Source organism: Pinus tabuliformis, chromosome 1_1 (genome assembly GCF_031772625.1).
Source record: "Pinus tabuliformis cultivar Carrire ecotype Pingquan chromosome 1_1, CPIR1, whole genome shotgun sequence".
NCBI lineage: Eukaryota > Viridiplantae > Streptophyta > Pinopsida > Pinales > Pinaceae > Pinus > Pinus tabuliformis.
In genome coordinates this window covers 298408089-298423735 of record NC_142297.1, presented here as the reverse complement: position 1 = coordinate 298423735, position 15647 = coordinate 298408089, and the positions used below count along the sequence as shown (strand labels likewise).

General features: G+C 35.6%; 1 protein-coding gene across 1 annotated transcript; it reads left to right on the top strand.

Annotated features, from left to right (window-relative positions):
- Positions 1-4377: 4377 nt before the first annotated feature.
- Positions 4378-6657, top strand: LOC149212734 (uncharacterized). Its single transcript, XM_089388798.1, has 2 exons — positions 4378-5205; positions 5299-6657. The coding sequence occupies exons 1-2, from the start codon at positions 4378-4380 to the stop codon at positions 6655-6657; spliced, it is 2187 nt and encodes a 728-aa protein (XP_089244924.1).
- The last annotated feature ends 8990 nt before the right edge of the window (positions 6658-15647 follow it).

Here is a 15647-nt window from a genome sequence, read left to right as displayed (position 1 = left end):
GAAGAAGAAGATTAAGCTAACAAGAAAAAGAAAAAAGACTCCACAAAATGTTATCAAGTAATGAAGAATCACACTCCACCTATTTTCCCTAGATTCTTCAGCAAGAATCAAGCTCACATCATCACTTAGTTTTTCTCATTTTTCTCATTTCCATCAAGCAGATCTGCCCTTTCCTTGGACATATTTTGCCTTGCCCAGCTAGGAATTATGTAATCTTAAGGCTAAAGCTGAGATAGCCTATGTTACTATGTAAAGCATAATACATGCTGGCCCAACTATGCATTACATAGTTTGAGGGCTCAACCTGTCACCTTGGCCATTGAGACTGTACAACGCGTAGTCTCTTCTAGTCTCTACCAAGGCTAAATTGCACATTGCACAGTCTTAAGCCTCAGGCTACATCCTTAACTGTTGGGACTACGCAATGTGTTGTTCTCAAAGAAAATGCCCCTCAGCTGTTCATGGAAACTACATGATTCCTCTCACTAGTTGACCAATTTTCTACTTGATCATGCTTTGAAGTTAGATTTGCAAAAGTTAATGTTTGCTTTCCATGAGTGCCTTTTTTGTCCCATAGCTACCACAGTTATTGAGCACATCTCTCTAGAATTAATTGATACCATGGAACCCAAAGGAGATGCTTCAAAACATATCATTGAGAGTAGTATTGGGGATGTAGTTGGTAAAACACTAGTGGATTTGTCGGTGTATGCAAACACTCAATTATTTGTAGAAAAGGATTCAGATCTAACATGGCACAAGGTTAAGGAAGATTTTTCAGCAAGGAGATTCAAAGTAGATCTAGAGAACCCTCATGTTTACATCAGTGCTTAGTAGTCAGGATTACACAAGATTGCATGTAGGCATCCAACCCTCCCATGTGTAGATGTCATTAGCTTACAGTTGAGGAGTTTGTGATCGTACATATAGAAGTTTTCTATTTGCATGTCCTACAACAATAGAGAATTTTTTTTTTTTTTCAATATTTCTAGAACATACAAATTGCCATTACCTATGTGCAAGAATGGTCAATGCGATGCAAAGGGGAACCACTTGGCTTGGGGAAGAAAATGAATCCATAGGTAGAGCTGGAGAGAGTGAGAGTTTGAATATTGATTCAAAAAAACGAACATGTTGCCTCATTTATTGGTAACATTTAGACCTCATATGTACAATTATTCAATATTTTGGATGTCTTGGTGAAAACAAACAATATCCTATTAGTTGGCTCACTCACCAAAGCCAAAGCCACGAACCAGATCTAATAGGACATCGAAGAGAACTTGGAGCAGTTGAGACAGATTTTCACCAACGAAGATTTGGAGCTAAACAGAGAGAACATGTAGAACTAATTCAGTGGTCCTCGCCAAATTAGAACAATGTTTCTCGTGCTTCAGAAGGAAGTTGAAACTGATTCCAAGTCATTCTACCCAGATGCCATGGAGTTTAGAGTCTGCTTTCATCCAAACACCATCACACATTTTGGGGATTTCATCACAAAGCACCAAGCTTGACACTAATATGTGCCTGAGAAGCATCAAATTGAATTTATTGAGCCAGATTTTCCCAAAACTAAAGAATCTGAGTATTTTGTCTTGTTATGCTCTCAAGTTATCTCTACCCTATTTTGTATTATACGGGTATGAGTGTAAAATGTAATATTATTTGTAATTATTTGTAAAGTGAAATTCCAAGTCTCAATATGGAATGTGAAGAGTCACAATGTAATGTAATGATTCATTTGAAATAAGTTGAAGAGTCATGAGGGTAGTCCAAAGGTCACAAAGGGGAGTTGAAAGGTCATCCACCCCTTTATTAAAAGTAGAACCTCAGAAATCATGTAACAGGCTTTTGGGAGCCAATCGTTTGGCTAGGCTTAGACTTAGGAAGGGCTTTGGAGTTTTGTGAGAGCCTTGTATTCTCCACAACATAGAGGTAGTGTACTTTTTTGGAGCAGGTGTTGCTGAATTTGACGTTCCACTATTTTGGCTATTGGTTTGTCAATGGTGTATGTATGATTGAAACTTTAACTTTTCATGAAACTCAGGGCCAACATGCTCTCATGCATTTGTTCTGAATATTGTAGAATTGTTCCTGTTTTATTTTCAATGTATGTTATTTAACTTAAGCTCATGCTTATGAAATTTTTTGTTTCCATTTGTATGAAACTTGTTGAATGTGTGTTGTTTTATTAATTTTTCACCTTAAGTTGTGGACTATTCCAAATGTTACCTCGTGATGTCATTATTCTCGTGTGTTCATTTTAAGGCTTCTAAGGGGTTCACTCTATTTCCCCTTGGTTTGTTGGAACGTTCATGCCTCACACTTGACTACCCGCAGGGTCACACACTTTGTCTCACCAAAGAAACCATGCACCACTCTATATGTATTTGCAACCAAGCCAGATCATTAATACCCCATTGCTAGGACTCTTGCTCTAACCAGTATAAGGTCTAGTTGGGACTTCATATCGGTGAGATCCCCTAAATGTTGGTGGGTCCAACACCATCAACCATACCCTATGATGGTTGAATGCTAATGGTGTTATGTATATGTCCTCCAACATCTGAACATTTGTGGAATTGGACTCCATTTTAGTGCAATAACTCTATTTGGATTCATAATATATATATATATATATATATATATATATATATATATATATATATATATATATATATATATATATATATATATATATATATATATATATATATATATATATATATATATATATATATATATATATATATATATATATATATATATATATATATATATATATATATATATATACATATTCATTTCCTTACATGGTTACCATACTTTGGCGTGTAAATTTTGTACATATTTATTCTTGTTTATAAATTCAAATATTGAGGATTATAGGCTTGGGATTCTTATTGTAGGTCATTAGGGTCCTATGATATAGGTAATCTATTTGTGAAGTTATCTATATTGGGAATGTGTTGGTAAAGTTTATCCTATGAATCAATAGATGTCAGAGCCTAAAGGTTACATGTCCAAGGATCCATTGAGTTTTTGAACTGTAGTGGCTGAGACAAAGTATGGATATTTGGGAGATTTTTTGAATATAAAGTCTGGTTCAGATCATGTTGCAGGTGTTTTTATGGAAATGTTCTCAAAATCAACTTTTCCAATAGTATATATGGTTCTTCAAACCAGCATCTAGATCAAAAAAAAGAGCAAGTTGAAGTCTACATGAGAAAACAAAGGAAAATGCCTAAATATAAAAATATTTATTTGAATTATTAAAATTAATTCAAAAATTAACTTTGCACCCTAATTTTGAAACATTAGAACCACATTTAATGTCATGCGTAAGCCGAAACCAAAAGCCAAAATTCCAATCACCTTTATGTCCCCACCACGCACTTAAACATTAAATCACCCTACCTTTCATACATTGAGATATGTGCGAAGTCAAACCAAGGGTTATTGATTAATTATGGACCCCAGCCCTCCAACAATTAACCAAGGGGAGTGGAAAGTTGTTTTCTAATTTACTTCCTTTTACAACTGCCAATTCCTACTTCACTCCGCACCACCCCTCCCCAAAACCATTTACTACTTAAACCCCCCCTCCAGAAATACCATTATTTTTATTTTGGGGGAGAAATACATTTATAAAATATTGTGGGAAAACATATCAAATAAACATTTCATATATTTATGAAATATTTTAATGGATATGAGGCTGAAAGAATAACATTTATCAAATGAGTTTTACGGATGGGACGCTGAGGTAAATGGGGCTATGGTGAAATAGATTTACAATCACAGGTGAAAGTAAAACAAAACTTACAAGTGAATTGAGAATTTACTCCGGTCACCAAGGCGGAAACTGAAGCTGCCATGAAGCTTTTAGGCAAAGACAAAAGTCCAGGTCCTGATGGTTGGACTATTGAATTGTTTCTTCATTTCTTTGATTTAATTGGAGATGAGATATCCGAAGTTGTTGAGGAGTCCAGATTGAAAGGAGATATTTATAGACCATTTAATTCAACATTTATTGCTCTCATTCCTAAGAAGAACGAGCCAGAAAGCTTTGATGATTTCAGACCAATTTCTTTGTGCAACTGTATTTATAAGATTATTTCAAAGGTCATTGCCCTCAGATTAGCTCCAATTCTGTCAAGGAACATATCTATGGAACAATTTGGGTTCCTTGATGGCAGACAAATTCATGAAGCTATAGGGGTTGCTCAGGAGACAATCCATAGTATCAAATTAAAGAAAAAGAAAGGAGCTGTTCTAAAAATTGACCTTTCCAAAGCATTTGATAGGATTAACTGGCTCTACCTTCGAATGCTTCTTACTCATGTGGGATTCAACTACCAATTTGTCAGTTGGATCATGGGTTGCATAACTAATGTCAGCTTTGCAGTTCTGGTCAATGGAGCTGCTTCTTCATTCTTTTCTAGCCAGAGGGGCCTTAGACAAGGGTGCCCATTATCACCACTTCTGTTTCTCCTTGTGGCCGAAGGTCTTAGCAGGCTGATCCATAAAGCCAGAAGTGCGGACAAGGTAAAAGGTATAGAGGTAGCCATAAATCTCTTTATCACCCATCTTCTTTTCGTCGATGACATATTGATCTTTACAAATGGAAATTCCAGCGAATTAAAGGAGATAAAATGTATCTTTGATCTTTTTCTTAAAGCTACAGGAATGCAGATAAATTCTATGAAATCACAAGTTTGTTTAGCAGATGTGGACAGAAGGGAAAGGAGCCTAATAGCTGATCTTTTTCCGTTTCCTAGCCAATCCTTGGATGCTCCTTTCAAATATTTGGGGTTTTGGCTAAAACCTGTCGCCTACAGAAAAGCAGATTGGAACTGGATCATAGCAAAAATTGAAGCTAGAATATCACACTGGAGCTTTAGATGGCTATCCAGAGCTGGTAGGCTAACTCTCATCAAGTCGGTCTTTCTAGCCATTCCGGTTTACTGGGCCGCTCTAACTTGGATTCCTAAAGGAGTAATGGAGAAAATCAGGAGAATTTGCTGCAGATTTCTTTGGGCTGGTTCTAAGGAATTCTCTGGTTTACCGTGGGTGGCTTGGGACAAAGTGGCCAGATCAAAAGAATGGGGAGGTTGGGGGATCAAAAGACTTCCCGAGTTCAGCACCTCTTTAGCTGCAAAGTCTGGCTGGAGGCTTATAACCACAGAAAATCTATGGACAAGGGTGATCAAAAGGAAGTATATCGATCCAACGACCTTGGAAGATTGGATCCGGAGTCAAAATAAGAAGGCTATAAACTCATCTGTAATTTGAAAGGCCACAGTGGATGCTTTCTCAGTGATTGAGCAAGGTTTAGCTTGGAAAGTGGGAGATGGTAGACATATCAGGATCGGTAGAGACCCTTGGATCGGGTGCAACGAAGCATTCGCCTTATCTCCTGGGCTTCTTCTACATCTTGATTCCAAAGATATCACCTCATTAAATCAGGTGGCTAGAGTTGGGCAGTTTTCCATTTGGGGCCAGGCCTGGAAGGATGATGAAGAATTAGGGCTAAATATCAGATGGAAGAATGAATGGACAGGCTTTATAAAAGAATTAAAACGATCCAATGTTAGGATCAAGGAGGAACCTGATAGGTTAATGTGGGCTCACAGCAAATCGGGGGGATATTCACCAAAGGAGGGCTACTCTTATCTTCTGGGAAAGAAAGGTTGGGATGCTCCGGAATGGTGGTCCAAAGCATTATGGAAACTAAAAAGCCTAGCAAAATCAAAGCTCTTCCTATGGTGTATTCTCAAAAAGAAGGCTCCGACATGGGAAATCCTCCAATCTAGGTTTCTAGTTGGCCCAGGGCGTTGCCCCCTGTGTAAGGATAATGAGGAAACTTTAAATCATCTTTTCATCTCCTGTCCCTTCTCACGGCAGATCTGGGTGGAGGTCACTGGGCTTCTCAAGGTCATTGCACATTGGGGAAATGAGCCTCTAGACGAATCCTGGAGGAAGTGGTGGTATACATACTCAGAGGGGAATATGCGGAACCTTCCGATTATCTTCTGCTGGGGTGTATGGCTCGTGAGAAACAAGAGCCTGTTCCAGGACCAAATTACTCCGCCTTACGCTATCGCCTCAAATATCGCAGCCATCTATCATACTCTGCCTCCCCCTGAAGCAAAGAAACCCAGAATAAATCAAAACAATCTCATTTTTCAGGAGGACATCCCTTGTGGCTTCTTCGACGGAGCCTCTCAAAATAATAGGGCTGGCGCAGGCTTGAGTTTACACATCAATTCAGAACACATCCTAAAAGCCTCAGTTGGGTTGGGCCCAGGAACCAACAATTTTGCAGAACTATCCTCTTTGCGCCTTCTTCTTTGCTGGCTTCAACACAGACACATCAACACAATTCAGTTATTTGGGGACTCTCTAAACGTTATAAATTGGGTCAATGGATCTGCTGCTTGTCAAAATCAAATTCTAGTGACAATTGTTGAAGAGATTTTATTCCTAAAGACTCTCTTTAACAGGTTTTCATTATGTCATATCTACAGGGAAAGGAACGAAGAAGCCGATCAGTTATCTAAGGCAGGTATACTACAGGATCCGGACAGCTGGGCGATAGAAGAAATTTTCCAGGGGCAATCAGTCAGATCAGACTTGCCTCCTTATGATCAATAGTACTTTCTCAGTATATGCTCCACCCCGTTTTTGTAGGCTCATATCAGATTTTATATCTCTCTCTGATTGTACTTTCTGTATATATTCCTCCATAGCACTTCTCGTTTTTTTTTTTTTTACGGCTATTTATTTCTCGGCTTTCAGTTTATCAAATTATGTAAATTTTGCTATTACACAGTGCTGATGGACACTTTTTTCTGACTGTAATGGAGTTGTTTTCCAATATGGAGACTCCAGTTTTTTTTTTGAACTATTGTAACAAATGGTTTCACAACCTCCTCGCGGGAGGTAGACTTTCCCAGTTTCTCAAACAGCAAAAAAGCTCCCTGCGGGTCGAGCTGTGACTGCTTCTTTAAGCCCTGCGCGGCTTAAGAACTACTGGATCAAAACTTTTATTATTATAATAAATACTGCTTTTTTCCCTGGAAAAAAAAAGAAAGTAAAAGAAGACTTGGAGGTGAAAGAAAAAGGAAGCAAATAAAAACAAAATTCTACAAAGACATGAAATATTGTTTTTTTAATGGTATGGAAAGGATAAATGCACCAGACATAGATTTGGATAAACACTTATCCAAATTAATCTTACAGGGGTAAAAGGAAAAATAGAAATAATTTACTAGACATTGAAAAAGAACACATGGTTTTTCAAAACCCATGGGAAGAGAAATGAAGCCATGGATTTACAAAGAAACACATGGTTTTTCAAAATCCATGGGAAGGAAAAGCAACACATCTATATGAAAACAAGATGGTTTATTAAATCATTCAAATGAATATATTGAAAACTTAATTATGAAATTAATTTAAGGGATTAAAATATTTTGAAATATTATTTAAAATATATATTTTTCCCCAAATATTTTGTGACAATGATGAAGTATTCAAAAGATGATGAAAATAAAAGATGACAGAAATAGAACTCAAACGTAGAGAAATCAAATTTAAGAGGGCAGTTAACTGATTTTGTGAAGGAATTTTCAACCTTTTCCCAGATTTCAAGCGCATGAAGGTTAGTCTAAGACACCTAGCAACAGAATATCGGTAGACTAAGGATCATTTTTGTAGATTTCCAGCAGTCATTAAACCAATCCTAGGTTCCAATGCAAGATAGTTGCTTAGATTTTTCCAAAAATTGTTAGAGAATATTTTGTAGTCATTTCACTTTTTGGAATCTGAATATAGTTTACCAGAAATTCTATAAATATGTTGTAATAGGAATTAGTAAGTGTTTATTTTTCTATGGAAGAAAATGACTATTGATGTAAAGCTTTCGCCATAAGTTCCAATGGACAAATTTTCAGCAATACAAAAGATTTTCAAGATTCCTGTGTCAGATCTTGTTGGTGAAGTTATATTCTCTCTTGTTATTGTGTTTTCCTTTCTTTGTAATTTCACGTGTATTTATGATCTATTTTGTTCAAAGAAAATAAAGAATTTGAATTTGTTTAAATGGACTCAGTTTTGAGTTTTGAACAATTTTGATGTTTTCAACCGAAGTTAAGTAATAAAATTCCTAATTTCCCTATGTTTAATGGATGCTTAGTAATTACTTCTTTCCCATCTCATCAATAATATAATATCCAACGAATTTGTCTACCTTGCCTTATTAAACTCATTTGTCACTACTAAAAGGATCCACCTAAAGCAAATTGACTCCATTGCCCAATGCTCCCTTCTTTCATTATCAACCAAACAACTAGGAAATCAATTCAAAGACCAAACCTTGAACTTTCAAATATAGCCTAAAATTCTAAAAGAAAACAAAGCTAAATCTGACAGAGAGATCCCTCTCATAGTTTAGAAGGGCTAACTTCTAGACTTAAAAGCGATTTTGTGGTTACCTTTGTAATTTCTTTTACATCCTCGAGACATTACTGAGTGCTAACACACGTTATGATTTATTAACAAAAATGTAATCACTGCCCTCATTATTTGATTTCTATAGAAGAATATATGAGGTTGTTACTAAAGTGTTGTAGTTAGGTTTATATCTCTTATTCTTTATTTCACCATATTTGAAAATTTAGTCCCACTTTTATTTTATGGCTAGATTTATTTCTTAATTTTATGCATTGGAGGTTTATGGATGCTTATGCTATTATTTCCAATACTTTACATGAATACATATTATTATGCTACCTAATTATAATATTGTTACATAGATTGCTGCTACAAGCAAACTCGTATTAGTTTCATTTGCGGTACTCTTGTCTAACTAGTTAGACATCATCTTCTGTCTATACTCTTAATTCAACACTTACTCCCAAAAGGATATACTTCCTCCATCCATATGAAGTCGTGAATATCCTTCACCCCTTTATTTCCTTGAAACCTTGAAGTGTTAATATACTAAGTGATTTTAGTTTAACTACTTGTACCTATGTGCAACTGAGTTCCTTCTATGATAAGGGGTTAATCGAGATGATTACTCTAGTTAATCACAAGGCAATATTCTCGCTTCCACCATGAATATGTGCATTGTCTTAACTAAGTGAGTCAATGTATGCCCTACCATTTCAACAACAAATTGGTTGCTTTATGATAATATTTCCATGTATTTAGTTGTAAATAAGCTACATTGATTATTTCATTGTCCCTTTTGTCACTATTTGGATGCATGGTTTTAGCGATAAGCTTTCTTCATCATAGATCTTCTTTGTCACTCCAATGCAATTCCAAGGAATTTGTCTCCTCAAGCATAAAGACTTTTAATAGTTACTGGTCTTCCAAAGAATTATCCTTATTATTACCCCAATTGACTATGTACAATCCTACCCCTTGGTGTAACTATTAAATATAAGATTCATGTAGCGAGTATTATATAATTACATAACTAGTAACCAATTACTCTAACTATCATTTATCTCCATAGTTAATTTACAAACAAAAAGTTCCTGAATTATAAATAAAAGAAGCATAAAATCTTGCAACTTATCCTTCCATTGGAATGCACGTGCTCTACAAATCATACGATATTACAACACCACTCTAGTATTTCTTCTATAACTTTAATAATGGAAGCATTTTTTTTGTTTTTCTTTTATATATCCACCCTCCAATCACTTTCCAATAACTTGTCCTAAAATTTTAATACATCTTGTTGATGTAGTTAATATCTAGGGACAATGTTACAAGATTATACACATTTAGGTCTACAAATCTAGTCTTAACAACACATGTATATATACATTGAGTAGAAAAGGACCTAATTATGCATGTACCAAAATAATCCTCTGTGATTCTTATATTTTCTTATGCGATACCAAATTCATGAATCTACTTTATGCATATAAAATAAACATTTTATGTATATTTATTCATACAAGATGACTCCAAGATTTTCATAATCTCCCAATTACATGTATAAAGAAGTTTCATAATTTAATTAATCCCTATATGATCTACTTTACATATGTGCACAAGGAAAATTACGTACAATATTAATTCATAGAGTAAAGAATATTTATACTGGGCATCCATAATGAAACTTATACGTATCTCTAAAGCATCCATTTCTTCCATTAATATACAACCTACATAAAATTTACAATTCTACATCGACAAAGAATATAACCAAGAATCTAATTGTAATCATTTCTTGGAAAAAAACCAGAAACTGATCATGTTCCTCCCAACCATCAGCTTCCTCTGCTAGTTCACCCCGAGCTAATATCCTCTTCCCAGAAGCATCAACAACCCCTTCGTTCATATGTGTTTTTTTTTCTTCCCAACAAAGTTTGAGCAGTTTCTTGCTTTAATGTTTGCCAAGATTTTTTCTTACACCTTTTGTTTTAGTTTTTTTGTTTTCAAAAATTATTCTCTCTCTTTTTCTTCAAATCCTGCCTTTTTCTCCCACAACGCTTTCTTCCATTGTACTTTGTATCTTTCTCGAATCAAGTAATTTAACACAATATTTATCTCCCAATGTTTAAAATCTTTTTATTTATAAATATTTTCTCCTAGATATTTTTAAGATATTTTTAGGAAGGCCCATCATGTGGACTTGAGCATCAGTAACTTTTCCCAAGATGACAGGAAATCTTCTAACTCTAGTTCTCTTTCCTGATATTTTTTTCCAACAATTTATTTATTATATTAAAAATAATAAAATAATTACATCATCATAAAATTCCAAACATGGCTTCTATATCCATTTAATCCAATAATAGCTCCATGTCTAAATATAGTAAATGTTTAACAATAGAAATTTAGTGGTGTTACATCAAGCATGGTTCAAAGGGAGACTAATTTGAAGATCATTCTTGGGGACAAATATACTTATTAATGAAGGGTTTTGGTTCTATTTCGTTTCATTCCGATTATAGTGAAATCATACATCTACATGATGTTATATATGTACTCAGATTAAAGAAGAGTCATGTATCTATACCTTCCTTGGAAGAGAAACGGATGAGATTTTCCTTCCTAAGAGTAAAGGTTGTCACTTTTCCTTTTGAATCTTGCATGAGGGATGGATTTACTTTGGGATCAAGAATTGAAGGACTCTATAGATTCAATGGAAGACCAATATAAGCATTGATAGATGAAAGGAATTATCAAAGTGAGCTATGGCACTAAAGGTTTGCTCGTCTTCACTATGAATCCCTGCCTAAAGTAAGGAGACAGGTTTTTGAAATTCCTAAGGTTCAAGCCAATCATGATGGATTATGTATGGGATGCACAAGTGGACAATAAATCAAAGGTACCATTCCCTTATAGATAGAACATGACCAATGATATTCTACATCTTATATATTTTGATTTATGTGGACCCATGCTAGTGAAATCTCTTGGTGCCTACCTCTACTATATAATATTTGTCGATGATTTCTCATGAAAGGCATGGATATTATTCCTAAAACACTAGGATTAGGCACTCGATATGTTAAAATACTTCAAAGCACTAATAGAGAATCAAATGGGGAAGAGAATCAAGGTCTTCAGTTCAAATAATGGCAGAGAATTTGTTTCAAATTAGTTTATTGACTTTTGTAAGAGAGGAGGAATCAAGAAGGAGACCATCGTACCTCACAACTCTCAACAAATTTGAGTGTTTGAAAGAAATAATGGGACCATCACGGAAGATTCTCAAGCCATGTTTCATGATCAAATGTTGTCAAAGTTTCTGTTGGTTCAAGCTGCAAACATTGTGGTCTATGCTCAAAATTCGACCCCTCATCAAGCCTTGGGTGATGAGACCCCCAAAGAAATATTCATAGGTGTAAATCTTGATGTTGGACACTTTAGTATCATTGGATGCCCCATATACTTTAATGTGACAAAGGACAAGAGGACCAAGCTGGAAGTTTTATGCATGAGAGGTTTGTTTGTTGGATAATCTCACAATTCAAAATATTTTAGAAGATATATGCTTATTCAAAAGAATATCGATTTTAGCAGGAATATGACTTTCGATGAAGATGATTCCCTTGGAAAATCATGGAACACTCCTCCTCCTCCTCCCCATGCTAAGAAGAAGGATGATGACATGGACCTACAAGAGGGTCCTTCTATGCCTGAAAATAAGACAGATGTTGTTGATGCTCCCATGGAACCTTGGACCCCTTGGATCATCATCGATTTGATCCTCCTACCTGGAAGAGACCACTTTCGATTTGTGATACCTTATAGGATGTCAAAACACATGCCTTTGCTAGAGGAACCTTTAGAGAAATTAAGATTCCATGTCGATATTGGGGTTATGTTGTGCCTATGAGCACCATCACAGAGACTGAGCCTCCCACTTTTGAAGAGGAATTGAAAGAGAATATCTAGAAAGATGTTATGGCAAAATAATATGAATTTATAATGAGGAATGATATGTGGGAATTAGTTCCAAGGTCCAAAAGGAAGTCTATTGTGACTTCTAAATGTTTGTACAAGATCAAGCATGAATTTTATGGAAGTATTAATAAATATAATATGATGTTCATGGTTAGAAGTTTCTCCCAAAAGCAGGGAGAAGATTATGATGCCATTTTTGCACCGGTTTCTTACTACACTACCATTAAATCTATTATGGATATAGTTTCTAGCTAAGGATGCACTCATCACCAAATGGATATGAAGACTGAATTTTTACATGGCATACTCTAGGAAGAAGTATACGTTGAGAAACCATAGAGATTTGAAGTGCAATATAGGAAGACTCATGTGAGCAGAATGAAGACGGAAGTCTATGGATTGAAGAAAGCACCTAAGGCTCCGTATGCATGCATTTATAGCTACATGATGATGCTTGGTTTTATGATAAACAATGATGACCTGAACTTGTAATTCAAAGTTTTCCAGGATATGACCCTTATTTTAGTATTATATGTTGATGACTTTTTCTTGACATGTGGTGAAACTCTAATTCTCAAGTGTAAGAGGGACCTAGCCTCTAAATTTTAGAAGAAGGAATTTGGATTGATGCACTATCTCTTGGTCTTAGATGTGTTGTAGAGGTCTGGTGAGATTTTCCTTTCATGAGGTAAATATGTGGTGAAACTTTTGTAAGGATTTGGAATGGTAGAATGCAAGTCCATGGCCACACTGATGGATATGAAATTCAAAAAGATATGTTGAGAAGTTGTTGGGCTTGATATGATGAATCACTCTCAGTATCGACAGTTGATTGGGGATATGATGTTCCTTGTGGACACTCATTGATACATATGATTTGTAGTTGAAAATCTAATTCAATTCATGACTGAGGCTCTACATGCACATTGGGTCACTGCTAAGCATATGATAAGATAAATATATGGGACAATTAATCTTGGGTTTAGGCACACTGCCAAAGATGTGAGGTTTCATTGTTACATTGATGTTGACTAGGCCACAAATGTTGTTGACAAGAAGAGCACATTAGGGTGTTGTTTTATCCTTGGATTTGCAAAGTTACCTTGGATTATCAAGAAGCATCAAGAGGTTTCCCTTAGCATGACTAAAGCCGAGTATATTTATGCTAGCATGACTTGTTGCGAGGCAATACGATTGAGGAAGCTCTTTGGAGAACTATTTGAGTAGGTTCTAGATATAACAGTGACATTTTGTGACAACAAGAGTAGGATTCGATAGGTAAAGAATCTTGTTTTCTATGAAAATTCCAAGCATATTGAGATCAAGTACAACTACATATAAAATTTGATACAAACAGGAGACATAAGATTCCATTACATTTTGATTAATGAAAAGACATGATATATTCTCACCAAGGTTTTATCAAAAGGGAAGTTCTTGGTCTTCAAAGAGTAGCTTAGACTAATGGATGTGACCCTCCAGGAAAGGGTCATAGTTGATCGAATACATTCATCTATGTTCTTCCCCCCTGCCAAAGCTCCTAGGGAGAGGAATTGAGCTAGAGAGTTCCTAGGGTTGAGGGAATACCGAGCAATAGGATATGTGATATTTGTGATTTATAACAAGTTGGGTATCCTTCCTATCATCATTGTAGGGTTTATGTGATCCTTTTCATTTATGACAACTAGATATCCTCCCCTACCATTTGTTTGGTATTTGATAGAGTATACCATAGTATGCATCCTCCCACAAGCTCATTTTTTTAGGATTTCCACCCATCTAGCCAATAGGTGAAGAGAGACTTCGGAGTATGTGATCCTTTCCTCTGGTACGTTGGGTATTACCCCTAAGTGAAAGTATGTGGGTGTTTTACCATTTTATTCTTGAGGTTCAAGGTGGGAAGATCAGTAGGAAATAAAAAACTGGATCATTTTCTCTCATGATAAGTTGGGTATCCTACCTATTATTCTTAGATATAGGGTAGAAGTTGGAGCTCCCCTATGATTCTTCTTCTTCTCTAGATTCATGAATGTTCATGCAAATGATCAAAGATGAGAGGAGATCAACATAGATGAGATATGATATGATTCAATAATGGCGATGATATGATATTTGATATGGGACTTATGATGCAGTTGGAAATTCGTTCATAGCTGAGAGAAAGTGTTGAAATTTGGTAGCTTAGGGAGAAATTATCTCCATTGGGAAACCTTCCTCATACGGAAAAACATGTACTAGCTCTTGGAAGAATTTATTTTGGTCAAGGAAAAATATTATTTCTCATGTGAAACCCACATGTTGAAAAAAGTACAAGTCAGCTTGGGCAATGATATTTGGCCTCCCCTAGAATACATATAAATACATGTCATGTTACATCACATGGAGGAGATTATTGCACATCACAACACCTTCTCTCTCTTGACTTGATTGGTTCTTACAGGTTTGAAATAGGAGGTCCAAAGCTCACATGTGTAAAGGGAAAGATGAGATTTTTGTTTTGTGCATTGAAATTTCCATTAGACAACTTCGACTAGCCTTTGATTTGGTTTGACTTGCAAAATAAATAATTTATCTCTATTTTGGAAGGCCAAATTGATTGGGCAAGACATTAGACATTTTTGGGCAAGTTGACCAACTTGGACAGCACAATTTTAGCTATGGTTTTTGGAGGTCAAAGTTTGAATTCGACCAGATTTGCTGGTACTATTTTGGGATCCTTTTTGGTTGACTTTGACCAGCAAAGGAGGCTACATTTTCTGACTGACTGAGCTTCTTTGGAGGTGATTTGACTATTGAGCATTGACTGATTAGGGTTGCTACTATTGTTGTTGACCTTCATAGAATTTGCAAATTTGACTTGTTACACAAAACTTACTTTTTTGTAATCATTTTTTATTGGATATTGATAGTTGACTTGTTTAGTCATGGTCTTGACCCTTTGCCTCATTACACATGAACTTGAGCTTTGTATCTCTCTACTGAACATTTGATGACAATCGAATAGAAGAAGAATTTTGAATGGGTTTTCCCCTTGTGGGGTTTTTTCCTTGGTCTTTCACTGGTGTCTCTATTGTTCTTGGCTATCTTCTATTGTGCATTGATTTTATATTCTATCTACAATTGCCTATTATTGCTGGAATATTGAATTGTATTGGATAAATTCATTGTAAAATCAAGAAGAATTGATATCAATAATTGTATTAAGC